This window comes from Rhea americana, unplaced genomic scaffold (assembly GCF_003343005.1).
Source record: "Rhea americana isolate MKP2758 unplaced genomic scaffold, rheAme1 scaffold_13, whole genome shotgun sequence".
NCBI lineage: Eukaryota > Metazoa > Chordata > Aves > Rheiformes > Rheidae > Rhea > Rhea americana.
In genome coordinates, this window is record NW_028185372.1 from 4,113,493 (window position 1) to 4,126,503 (window position 13,011).

The 13,011-nt window shown below is 37.0% G+C and overlaps 1 protein-coding gene across 1 annotated transcript in view; it reads right to left on the bottom strand.

The window, feature by feature from the left end:
• OXCT1 (3-oxoacid CoA-transferase 1) overlaps positions 1–13,011 on the bottom strand; it is a 73,275-nt gene that overhangs the window by 23,005 nt on the left and 37,259 nt on the right. The window contains exons 7-12 of the mRNA XM_085326376.1: positions 11,260–11,367; positions 6,966–7,077; positions 6,384–6,478; positions 5,686–5,734; positions 1,986–2,058; positions 1,144–1,219 (exon numbers count right to left, since the gene is read on the bottom strand). Of these exons, the coding sequence (XP_085182502.1) occupies positions 1,144–1,219; positions 1,986–2,058; positions 5,686–5,734; positions 6,384–6,478; positions 6,966–7,077; positions 11,260–11,367 (513 nt within the window). The remainder of the gene's footprint in view (positions 1–1,143; positions 1,220–1,985; positions 2,059–5,685; positions 5,735–6,383; positions 6,479–6,965; positions 7,078–11,259; positions 11,368–13,011) is intronic.

Below are 13,011 nucleotides of genomic sequence, written 5' to 3' on the forward strand. Positions count from 1 at the left end.
AGCATTAGTCCTTCTGTTCTCAGTTAGGTGACTATAAAAACAAGTTACTCTGCAAGAAGCAGAGCTAAGGAAGTCTGCTTTCTGATAGATTTGTCATACAYCCCATATTCCAATCTAGTCCTAAGCTCTTCACATCTCCTATGATCTCTCTCACACATACACTTGCAACATCCCTTCAGATATCCCTTTCTCCAGCATCTCCCTTCACAGATCCTTTGSCCCCCCCTTGCTAAAAGCAACCTGTGCTCCATGCACTGCTATGCTACCTGCACGCTCATAGATCTGCTGGAAGGTCACACAGACTATTGTGCTCAGCTAAAGCTTTTTCCTCAGACAGGACACTTTTCCCCCCCTCTATCCAGTTCCCCATACAGCTCATTACCTTAAACCAGACTAAGAACACATTTGTTTCTAGGTATCTCTTCTGATAGTACTGTATTGTAAGTAGTTGCAAATATCTGAAAAAACTTGTAAAATGTGAAAAACTTTTATGCTGTTTAGTGTTAAAACGTAAACAGCATTCAAAGAATGGCAAATGTCATCAGTGGCTTAAATAACACTGAGACTGGCTTATATTTCTGTGTTTGACACCTGTGGTACTATTCGTGTAACTACAACAGTATTACTTCATTCTAGATGTATTCAAAATAGCAATGCTGGGATCCTTTGACACAAACACTGGGGAAAGAAAAGGCAGCGAATCTTTACAGTTTTCTAACTCTATAATAGCTACACACCCTTTCACACCTTTTGCCAGGCTCCTGCACTAGTTAGGTAACCACACAAGATTCATTGCTTTCTCAACAAAAGCACCAGTCCTCAGCCCCAAAATATGCCATTTCAAGGATTAAAMCCAACAGGAAAAAGAATGCTAACCTATATCATGTTTGGTTCCTCACACATTATGCTTAATGTAAGCATAATTTTAGAGGAGTGACTCCAGATAYTTGATTGCTTAGTCCCAACAATATCCAAGAAAAACAGTGTTAACCTTAAAGCTGTACACATCTCTATTTTAAAGCTTTGTGCTTCACAATGTCCCTTCTACTTCAACCCTTTGCTCTTTTATCTGACTCTCACCTACTAATACATCTGTAATTTCCTAAAYACAGTGCAGTGACAGAAATACACATGTCTACTTACAGGAATCATCCAGTTGGCCAGGTCACCATACTTGGACACCTGCATTGCTCCAAGCATTGTCAGGTCAACATGGCCTCTAGTAACAGAAGCAAAGTGTGTAATTAGCATGTCGTGTCCAAGTAACAGCCCACAAATCTTTACAAACTTTTGTTCACACTCATTATTTCAACGTAAAAAATGACGGTATACCACAGAGGTAGAGAGCATGTTTCACTCATGTAGTTGCTCTTTTCTGTAGATGCATCACTGACACAAACTTTTCTGTCTGCCTACTGAGCCTCAAAATCTCATCATTTTTGTCTGGTTTTGGTTAATTGCATGCACATTCAATCAGCTCTGAACTCATATTTTAAGTGCACTCCYTCACATACTTATATGCACTCATTATCTTTTCAGAGCCATTATGATTTAGTATTTGTTTGCATCCAACCTGCTTCCTGAAAAAACAAACAAAAAACAGGTGCAGATGGTGAATTTCCATTAGCAGGGTGGAATGAGGACTGCAGTTGCAGGCTGAGTAAAGAGAATATACAGTGTACAACTACAGATTAGATACTTGGAAATCACCAAAAAGTATTTGTTAAAGCATAGTCATWAACGTGTTTACATAAGGCCAGGTGGTGCTAGACACAAAGATCAATATGGTATCTATTAGTTACAGTATATTTCGATTTCCAATAGCCAGATCTAATTCTTTGTAAACCATCACTGAACAAGTCCGCGATCACTTTTACAGGTTGTTAAATGCTAATCACATTTCAAAGAATTACTAATGAGTTCAGTTAGTGACTCAGTTTATTCTCTAAATGCTTCAAAAGATAAGTGCTTCTGATGTTACCTACCCTCTTATCATTGCAAATGATTCATCRCTAGAGAAATAGGAAGAACCTGGAAGAACTGTGACTGTCTCCTTTCCTGTAAAAGAAATAAGCAATTGCATTTGTAAAAGACAATATATACAGTCACAGCTATTAACAACTAGGAAATAATTGTTTTTATCTCATTCCTTTGGATTTTGCACAACTATGGACCTGGTTACACTTCCTAATCAGTCATAGTGAATTGYGGAGTAGTTTATGTGACAGTTTTTAATCACAGAATTTCCTACTGTTCAACACTAGCAGTCCCAGACAAGATATCACTGAGGCCAGAGGTTAAGAAATCCCTGCAGACTTCAGTTTTCCGTTCTATCCACAGGAAAMGTGAGGGATAATCACTTTTGGAAGAGAGAAAGAGCATCTTCAAAAGATAGAAGGTTGCAAGGAAGAGAAAGCAGACCAGATGCTACATAGTCTAGAGTGACAATGATGTAGAAAACAGAAGAGTAAACAAAAAAATAGCAGACTAAATCTGTCATTTAAATGCACAAGAAAATGTGCTTTTTTGCGCTGCACTGTTCTTTCCATGGCTCTTGGGTCAAGCAATGGAACACAAAATTTCAGTCAGTGCCTAGTGCATAAATCACATAGAAGTGTCTAATTTTGACTCCATCCAGAGYCCTCTTTTTCCTCCCCTGCCAGTTCTCTGAATTGGTCTGAGCAATAACTATATACATAAAGCGTCTATGGAAATGCATAAGAAGCACAACTGTGGGTAGAATGAGCAGCCAGGAAAGAGAAACCAGAGAGAAAGAGACTGTAAYGCAAGTTGACTCTGAGAAAAAGAGTTAATATTAAAAACAGAGGGGAAGAAAAATGCGACATCATTGAACATTTTCTAGRAAATGGGGAAAAAAAAGACAACAGGCATAACAAAAGTGACAAGAAAACAAAAGGAAGCATAGTAGGAAAGTTAAAATGGAGAACTAAGTTACCTGTTTTAATTTGCTTAGTTCATTTGATTCACATAATATACAAAGACACTGTAGGAAATGAAGTATTGACATAGAAAATAGTACAGAATTAAGGTCAYACAAGTGGTTTTGCATTCAGATCTCAAGAATTCACCATGCAGTCACCCAGACCAGCAGTGGGACTGCTTGAGCTGTCTTTCCTTATCAGGCACCCAAAAGGGCTGGAGAGACTACAAGATCTGTAAGCAGTAATATGGACTGAGAACTCTGAGATAAAAAGAGAAGCTAAGGCAATTCTGAGCTGACTGAAGCAGATTGAGGGCCAAAGAATAATGTTACAAGAGCTCCATATCACCCAGAGCTTGAAGATGCTGTTAGCAAGCTGGTATTTATATATATATTTTTTTCATTTATGTTATAAGACATAAAAGACACAAAAGTTTACCTTATATTACAGTGAAGATAAGCTTCATATAATTGAGATACTCAAACTGGAACACCCCCCCCCCAAAAAAAAAAAAAAAAAAAAAAAAAACACCACCATGTATCTCTTGGAAAAATATAATTACATTTTCAGGAAAAACAAATTAGCGAATAAAAAGCCAAGGATTTATTTTGAAAACTTGAGTAAAAATAGTTTTTTTTGTAACAGGATTTGGGATTTCACAAAATGGTTGAGGTTGGAAGGGACCTCTGGAGAGCAGAGTCCAACGCACCCTSTTCAAGTAGGACCACCTACAGCACATTGCGCAGGATTGCATCCAGGCACATTTTGAATATCTGCAGAGAAGGAGACTCCAYAACCTTTGATACTGTACCATTCAATCTATGAGTAGGAGCAAAATTAAATCCTACTCCTTTGTCATTAGCTTCTTTCCTCTTCAGATGGTTTTACAAATTTGGCTGAAATGCTCAAATGAACCTAGAGTGGTCTTAACCCAACTAAGTCTCAGTGGGATTCAGCAGTTTCTGAATGTTTTACTACTGAGAACAAGAATAAGCTTGGTGGTAGTTCTGAGATTCACCTAATCCTGTGTCCAGTCTAGTGCAGCTTCAGACACAGACAAGATGCTCAACACTGAATTACCCAATCCTAGAATAACTTGACTTCCATGTTGCATCTCATATCTTAGCTTCAACCCAGTAAGACTACTTCTTGAAAAAAAATTTGCTGATCATAAATAATAATTCAACATCATCTTGATATCTATAGAAAAGCATGATGATTTTYTGAGTCTGACAATGTTCTTGGAGTTTTATTAATCCTCCTATTATTAAAATGTTTCATTTCTAAAATACCCATACTAGAACTTATCATTATCAATTTTTATGGTAAATTCTTTTAAAATATTTTTCTTTCCAATGACAATTTTAATAAAATTTTTTTTTAATCCTCAATTTAGTTCAGGCATTAATTCAACTCTCATGTGTCTCTGACATTTTCCATCTTGCAATATATTTCAACAGTTAGCTACTGGTGAAACACTAGGCTTAAATAATTCTTTATTTAAAATGCAACACTGAAACAGGAGGAATAACATAGTGGGTATCAATCAGTTAAGCCAGATAGTACATATTTTAAGTCAGTGAGCAATTGTTAAAATGTACCATGATAYTAAATTAGAAGCTTAATTTGTGCCAGTGGTTTATCTCATTTGGCTATTCAGAGCTTAATTGTACTAAGAAATTGTGATTGACAAAGGTACTTTTCTATATATAAAGATATACTGGTTTCCAATAAAGACAACTTTAAAAAATTAATTCTAAAATATCAGCTATAGATCTGTAATGTACTCTGCTAATACCTATGGTAATTTATAAGGTGCAAAGGCCTCCTGAAATTCATCACAATGAAATATATAGGTCTAGTTTTATATGGAAGCAGTCAAGGGGAACAGGTACACCTACAATTTACCATTAAGAAAACAGAAATTAAACCAGACACAGACACGGTAAACCTTAAGAAGTTGGTGTTTTCACATTTCATGGCTGCTTCTGAAATGAGATGCCCTAAAACAGATGGAAGCAGTGCAAAATTGCACTGGATAAAAARAAGGGGGGGAGCAGTAGCAGATGATATGTTTGAAGAAGGGAAAGCTCTTCTAGACAGAGCAGTCCCAGAAGCGCTCCTCCTTTGCCGACCTCTCTCAGACAGACTGCTCTCAGTGCCCGTGGACCTCCGTACCTCTCCCAAARTGCCAAAGGCAGCAGCTCCAGCGGCAGCATTCCGATGTGCCCAGCCCTCTGTGGCAGGCTATTTTGCCCCTGCCCTGGCTACAGCTCCCTCTCCAAATATACAATTAGTATCACTTACACAATTCACTACATAGAAAGATACCAGCCTGTTACATACACAACCTTGAAAACTGCATTAGAGAGGTATGAATCATTGAAAACCATTTTCTAGAAGACACAATGTGAAAAGTAACCAGAAAAAATCCCTATTCTTATACAAGCCTCGCAAAACAATCTCACTTCTGAAAAGGAAAATTTGACCCTGTACTGCTTAGGCTATAGAAGAGTTTCCGTCAGCAGCTACTAATATATACCAATGCATAAGCTCTAACCAGAATATAAGTCATCTGTATTGATCAAAACCAACCATTACTTAAAATACTAAAAGTAGTCAAATACATCAATATTTATAAGGAAATAAATCAGAAATCTGGGATCAAATACTTAAAAGAAAAAAATTAGATTATTAATGAATAATCATTTTCTATAAACGAAATTTATTCAAAAGATTTTACCTGCATTAATCAGGTCTGGATCCACTTCATTTTCAAGTGGATAAGGACCCTGACAACAAAATAGACCTATGTCAGCTCTGTATCAAAATACCTTTGAGATACAATCCACAACTGCTTTATTATTTCTAATGCTTATTACTGAAAGTAGATCATAGCTAACTTGCTTTCCCCCCCCCCTTCCTTGGCACAACACCATCCTATCTAAACAAATCACAATTTCCATTGACTAACCTATCAGGGCTGATGAACACATTGCTGGAGGCTCTCAGAATTATTAAATGACCACAGTGTCATTTTCACCAGAATGTCAAATACTTCTCAGAGGGAGGCATCCAAATGCAATTTAATAAAGCTTTACCACAATGAAAATAACATTCATTTTAAGTTTTATGTTAAATTGTGCTTAATAAGCCAACTTACAAGGCTTGGTCTTGTGAACTAGTGAAGGTTCTGATCCCTCCAGAAAAAAGTTAAGAACGTGGTTGATTTTAATAAAATAACACCATAATTCTGAAATGAGCATTTCCTTAAGGAGTTTCCCACACTACAAGGAGAATTATAGAATCATGCAATATGGCAAATTTTTGAATATGCTTTTTAGTAAAACTATAACGAGTTTAGCGGAAAGACTAAAACCCAGCAGCATAGGAAGTTATGTATACTGCAGTAAATTATCAGTGACCATGATATATTCTTACCAAACCCAGGACGCCATTTTCACTCTGTAAATGAACAGTTATATCTGGACTGATGAAGTTACTGGCCAGCAGTGGGATTCCAATACCCAGATTTGCTGAGTGAATCGGTCAAGGCACAAACAAGGAACACAGTTATTGCAAACTAGTAAGCTGACAAAGTTACCATTGTGCTACAATTAGCTTAGAACTGTTCTCTTCACAAACATTTTATTTTTCAGTTAGATGCCTCACATTCGTACCGAATTATTTTGGCATTTAGACTGCCTAATTGCATTCTGCCAAATGCTTCACATGCTAAAAAAAGCCTGTCCAAGTAATCTTCATTTCCAAGGTACTTTTTCAAGACATACTTATGAAACATTCAACTGCTAATAAACACTCTGGATGTGCCTGGGTAAAGACTCCAGGTTCCATATGCATTAACATCCCATCTATTTCAATAGGGCATTAAGAAAATGACATAATTCAAAGTGCGGGGCAATGCAAAGAACAAACATGAAAATAAATTTGTGTTAAGCAGAACAGCTGCGGCTGCCATAGCGAATCACCACAGCTTTAACGTACAGCACAGCTAAAGGATACCATACATGCCATCCTCAAACTCTAAAGCGGCTCGTCTGATTATCCTCTCCCTCACATTGTCTCCTTGTTTTTGTTTGGATTTTGAGTCTTCAGGCTTTCGGATTGATAAGCGCTGCAAAAGAAAAAAGAAATCATGAACAACGAGTAGCATCCACGCACTTTCTTCCCAGACACAAAAGCCTGATTTGTGATTGCACTGAGACACTTCGTTTAAGACCAAGGTTAACAATCTGTCCCTTACAAAAAGTAACCTTTTCTTCCATCAGTTCATTCCTACTGAAACCAATGGAGTCATCACGTACCCCAAATGATAGCCTTAGAGGAAAACGTTACTTCTTTGTCTGTATTGCCAAGTGGATGCATGACACACAGACACAACTGGTTAAGAATAAAGGAGAAATAAAGCACCAGGCATTAGTGCAGACACTAACAAGTCTGAGATTCATTTCCTCATAGATAACTACATTTTAAAAATGTCAGTCTAAAATGCAGATACTGCCCTCTCTGCATTCATTCTATTCAGTGGTGCTATTCTAGATTTACATGCGTGAGGCACACAAATACCAGTCACGTAAAGAGCTAAGCAGCTAAGTTTCAAATTTACTTTTGTACAAATTTTGTACAAATCTGTCCAAGAGGCATCTCCTGGGCGTAAGACAATGCTTTCCAAATCATGTGTAGGTGAAAATGCCATGGCATTCAAAACGTTCGTAAGATCGAGTGATTATGTACAGTCACTTACAATACATTTTGTACATGGATTCTCTTCTTTGTGCATCTCCCCCATGCACCATTTTGGACTATTCTGAACAACCTCAAGTTGCAGGTCCTGCACTCCATATGTCCTCACATTGTCTCCTACTCCACGTAATAAAGGACAAATTAGGCAAAATAATCCTCTGTTCCTTTTCTCCAACAACTTTTTCAGTGCCTTTTCCTTATATTTTGGGAGCCCCTTTCTACTGGGCAGTCGCAGACTAGCACTGTCAGTTCTCTTAAAGTCCTCAGCAATTTCTTCACTATATCACTTATGAGTGATGACTAACTTTACAGAATGCACAACATTGTCTCAAACAGCAAGACTTTCATCAGACTTCTCTCATGCAGTCTTTCATAAAGAGGGATTTTGCCCATAGCTGTTACAGAGTTCCACACAAAACAGTTTCTTCATCTCAGTTTTCTCTCCTTTTACGTCAGGGAAGCACTGCTCCATGCACTTTAAGTTATAARGGCATCAACATGTTACCTTAATGGTACACTATCATGCAGGATTACCTTCAGCTGCAGCTTTTGTAGACAAGGTTATGGATAGCCAATATCCTTGCAGATATCATAAGTGAATCTTCAGCTTCTAAGAATGAGTTACAAGCTGTTCAAATTATATCCTTTTAGCCACCTTAGCACTTATTCAGCTAGAACTTAAGGAGTTTCTGCTACTGTTTGGGAACATATATATTTATATATGTACATACAAACATTCACACATATAAAAACATATGTGATAGCTATGTAGAGAGTGTTTCAGACCATCTAGAAGATACTTCTACTTCGAAGGTTAGGGTTCATGCTGTGGGAAGACAATTCTCAACTGCAGAGTAGCAATGATTCCTCAGGATGTGCTGTCTCCATGGTCCAGGTGATAAGCCCTTTTTCACTACATCTAACATCAACTCCCAAGGGCTTCTGAATTTGCACAAGAACTCTACCCTTTGTGCTGTATATGGAAAACTAAAAAGACAAACAAATTGCAGACAGTCTCCTGGACAATCCTAGCCAAAATAATTTACTTTGTGCACATCGTTGCATGTATTCTAGGAGCAGAATCCCCAAGGATAAGACATCTTGGAGGGGGACATCTTAGAGGGGTGGGGGGGGGGAAGAGTAACTTTTTTCTTACTTAAAATATTATGGTTCTTGACCCATTTGAAAGAGGTTCTTCTTGTGCATTGTAATCTAACTGCATTTTATTTAGTATTTTAATGCACAGCTCTGTTCTTTTTATGAAAAGTGGAATACCTTCTTCAAAATCTCAACAACTTTATACAGGTAAACTAATTCAAATTACAGGAATTGTAAAAATACATAGAACTTGTTATTAAATTAATTTCTTTACAAAAATTATCCTTCAGAATTAGATTGTATCATTTTCACAATGGAATGAAAAAAAATGGTTGAATATTTCTATAAAAGCTATCCTGCTTTTCAAAATTTAGTCTTTTTGATAAAGGCATTTTTCAGACATAGTCCATTGAGAAAAACTTTGCCCACAAAATATTTTCTGGAATTTTGCTTTTTGTGTTTGAAGGCAATGAGTCTGTGCTGAAGAGGCCCTTCCTTAAAGGATAAAGGCCAGCAGCAGGAACTGAATTAAATAAAGTTCATATTTGGATAAAATTCAAAATTTGATTTCCCTTTCCCCACTTATTTGATATTTCATTATATAGATTTTTTTTGTGTGCTTTGGCTATTTTCCCTGGAACTGCTTCACTTGCTAGCTATACAAAAGGTAAGAACAATCAGTCTGCAGTGAATGGAAGATTAGATAGGAAATATTACAAAGGCACTTCCAGTAGAGGGACCAAGTCTGAATCCAATCAGGCAGGAACTCCTACTTAAGATCAGTATGAATTATGACAAACTATCTTCTACTTACCCCTTATTTCCTCCCCTTTACCAATTATCATACTCTATGCTTTTATATGTACAACCTCTTTCCTCACATATAATAAATCAATCTGCCATTTTCTTCCTATATTTCCATTAATGAGACGCAGCACTGCTAGAATTACAAAATTCCAAGGACAAATTTAATCTCCATTGCAACTTTGCTGTGTAGTTTATACAAGCTTTCTTTTTCTCTCTTACATCCTTTTTCTCTTAAGCGTATAAAAAAGGAGCAGTTGATTAGACATCAAAGGAGTTCCCACTTACACAGAGAAGTCAAAGAAAATCTCAGAAAACATATGCATTTTTTATATAGGTCTTTCCCGGGTGGAGAATTACCTCTTTATCTAGTGCCAAACTGCAATAAGAGCAGCAGTTTAATAAACACAAAATGGTTTTTTCACATGAAAGGTGAAAGGTTTTTTTTTTTTNNNNCTGAGCTATTGCACCCATTCGAAAGGATGGAGCAGGGTATTTATTAATTGCAGTCTCACACAACATGCCCGAAGAATAAAAGTAAGTTTGATACATCTGTTTCCAGTCCAGTACTCAATGACACAATATGTTTTTGTAGCATGAACAGACAGAAAGGGGGGGGAATAAAAAATAACCCCCCCACACACACACCAACACCCAACTTAAACTCTTTTCGGGAATGTTAAGGTTAATCAAGAGAGAAGGACATATATAACTTTCTAGGACTTTTTGACTTAATCTTAACAAAAATTTAAACTACTACAATTTCTTTTTGCACTGTTCTGACTGTTGTCATGCAGATTTTTTCCTTGTATCATATATTCCTCCCCTCCACCAGCTCTTCTAATGGAATTTTGAAGTAATGACACACTCCAGAGTATGGAAACACTGCAAAAATATTGAATTTTCAATTGCAATTCAAGTGCATTCTCACATCACCAAAATGAGCATTGGGACATAGCTTGAATAAGACAAAGCAACAGAAAAAAAAATACATGATCATCACTTTCCTGGAATTTTTCAGTGTAAGAATATTATTGCTGAAATTTTTAACAGCTATTGACATCTTGTATCTAGTCCAGAAATGCTACTAGTAAAAAAAAGTTCTTGTTTAATCCAGAAATGCTACTGGTAAAAAAAAGAAAAAAAAAGTTCCTGTTTAAAGAAAGAAAGGTTCCAGGACCTTTGCAATGTAATTCACTACATGGCATAAACAGGAGTGAGATTGACTCTACCTGACCATCTCAAAAGCTCTCCAGTAAGAAAGAAGGTATCTGACCGTCAAAAGTTAGTCTAGGCATTCCTCACTGTGTCTACAGAAGGTGAGCTGGGAGAAGGAAGGAGAATGGATCATCAACAGATTTTCAGCTGCTATCAAGTTTTTCAGGATCACAGGCAGGTGCTCTAACTTTTTCAGGGTCCAAACCAGAGAGGCTGAGACATGAGACACAATGCTTAGTTGTCAGCCCCTCCATCTGCCTATTACTCTCCAGCACTTATTGAAACTTGGCAGGTCTTTCTCATAGTGTTTTCTTACCGCTAACACTCAAACACTCAGTGTCTACAGAAAAGACACTGTAAATTCTAAAAAAAAAAAAAAAAAATTAAAAAAAATAAATGAAATACGCTGTTATCAAAAAGCTGAACTACTTACTTCAATTCTCTTCTCAAACTTCTCTCCCTGTATCAGGCGATCAACATAGATTTTGGGGACATGAATATCTTCTGGGGCAAATGCTCCTACATCAACAATTTCTTCTACCTACAAAGAGAAAAAGAAAAATATTTATTGATTCAATGAGAGTTTATTAGCAATGAAAATTCAAATATTAAATACACAGTGAATCAAATCACTTAACAAAAAGCAAAGAATGGGGCAAAATAGAAATACCCTTTAAAACAGACTGTTTTACATACTTATCTTTCTTCTTTTTCACATGCAGCAAACTGCAGCATTTTTTGCCAAGGTATTTCTATATATAAATTGAAAGTAGTAGAGGTTCTAAAAGCTCAAACTGTACAAAACCACCTTAGAGAAATATACCATGTACATTCGTATCTGAGTTCTTTGCACCTGTAAGTAGYTTACATCTAAACAGGAGGAAACAATACGGTGGTAGCAAGAAGTCAGAGTACAAATGAGAAGTATGAATTTTAAGCATACAAACTCAGAAGCTGCGTTGAAGTTACTCTGTAGTGTACTCAGAGAATGCTGAAAACATTTGAAAGGCAATAATTAATGGTAAGCAAGATGAAGACTAACAGTGAAAAAGAAACACAGCACAAAACGGCACTGATCCATACATGGCGCGTTTTAGATGTGATTTCTTTGGGGGTAACACAGACGTTACAGCTGTCACTCCTGCTTTGTCTGAGCTCAGGATGGTCCCATGCTCCACAGCTGGAAACCCACTGTGTGGCCATGTGCCTGCAGCTCAGAGCCTTGGCCACATCTGGTACTTTCCCCGACAAATCTCAACTGCAAGGAGTACACCTCATCCTGTCAAAAAACTCACGAAACAGACACTCATTTGGGGACTGCATTGGACCGCTAAGAATATACATAACATTAAGCAAAGCAATGGGTCAATGATAACATCTGAAACAACCTGCTCAATGGAAAAGCAAACAGCTTCTGAACTACATTATCAGAAACTAGTAAGACTTCAAGCAGTCGTCAAGGAGTCTCCAAAGGTACAGAATTTTGCCTACCAGCAGGGCTGCATCACTTAGCAGCCGTCACCAATGAAGCAACGCTAAGGAACTTAAAATCCGATTTGACATCCTACTGCTATTGCACAACATGATCAATAATAAAATCCATAACACATCCAAAGGACAATTACCCTCCTACTGTGCCTTGCAGTCTGACAATAAACAAATCAACCTACCTCAAAAAGCAGCAGAAGAAGAAAAATTAACAGACAAGTGATCATAGGATCAGTTCCAGTTGATCCCTGAAAGGAGCCATGGGGTAAACAGACAGGAAAAGACAAGATGCAAGTTCTCTAAAGTGAAGGTTGTGAGCAAGAGACTATAGCAGCCACAGTGATGCAAGCCACAGTGTTCATGAGTATCAAAATAGAAAAAGTAGCAAAGCTATGAGAATTTTTACAAGATAAGAAACAATCAATATAGGATTTTAAAAATTCAAACTATTTCAGTCAGAGAAAAGCAGTACAATGGTATTCATGCCCTGTCTCACTAACCTAAAGGTTATTATTTTATACATTAATATACAAATGAACATGGAGATCAATCAAGCCTAGGATAAGATGAAAAAAATCCTGATGTGCAGAGATGAAGATGTTCTCTCAAGAGTACTGTCTACTGGCAGAACAGGATCAAAAGGGAGGAAAAATGGGAAAAGTCCAGACTTTTCATTGAAACCATATAAAAGCATATG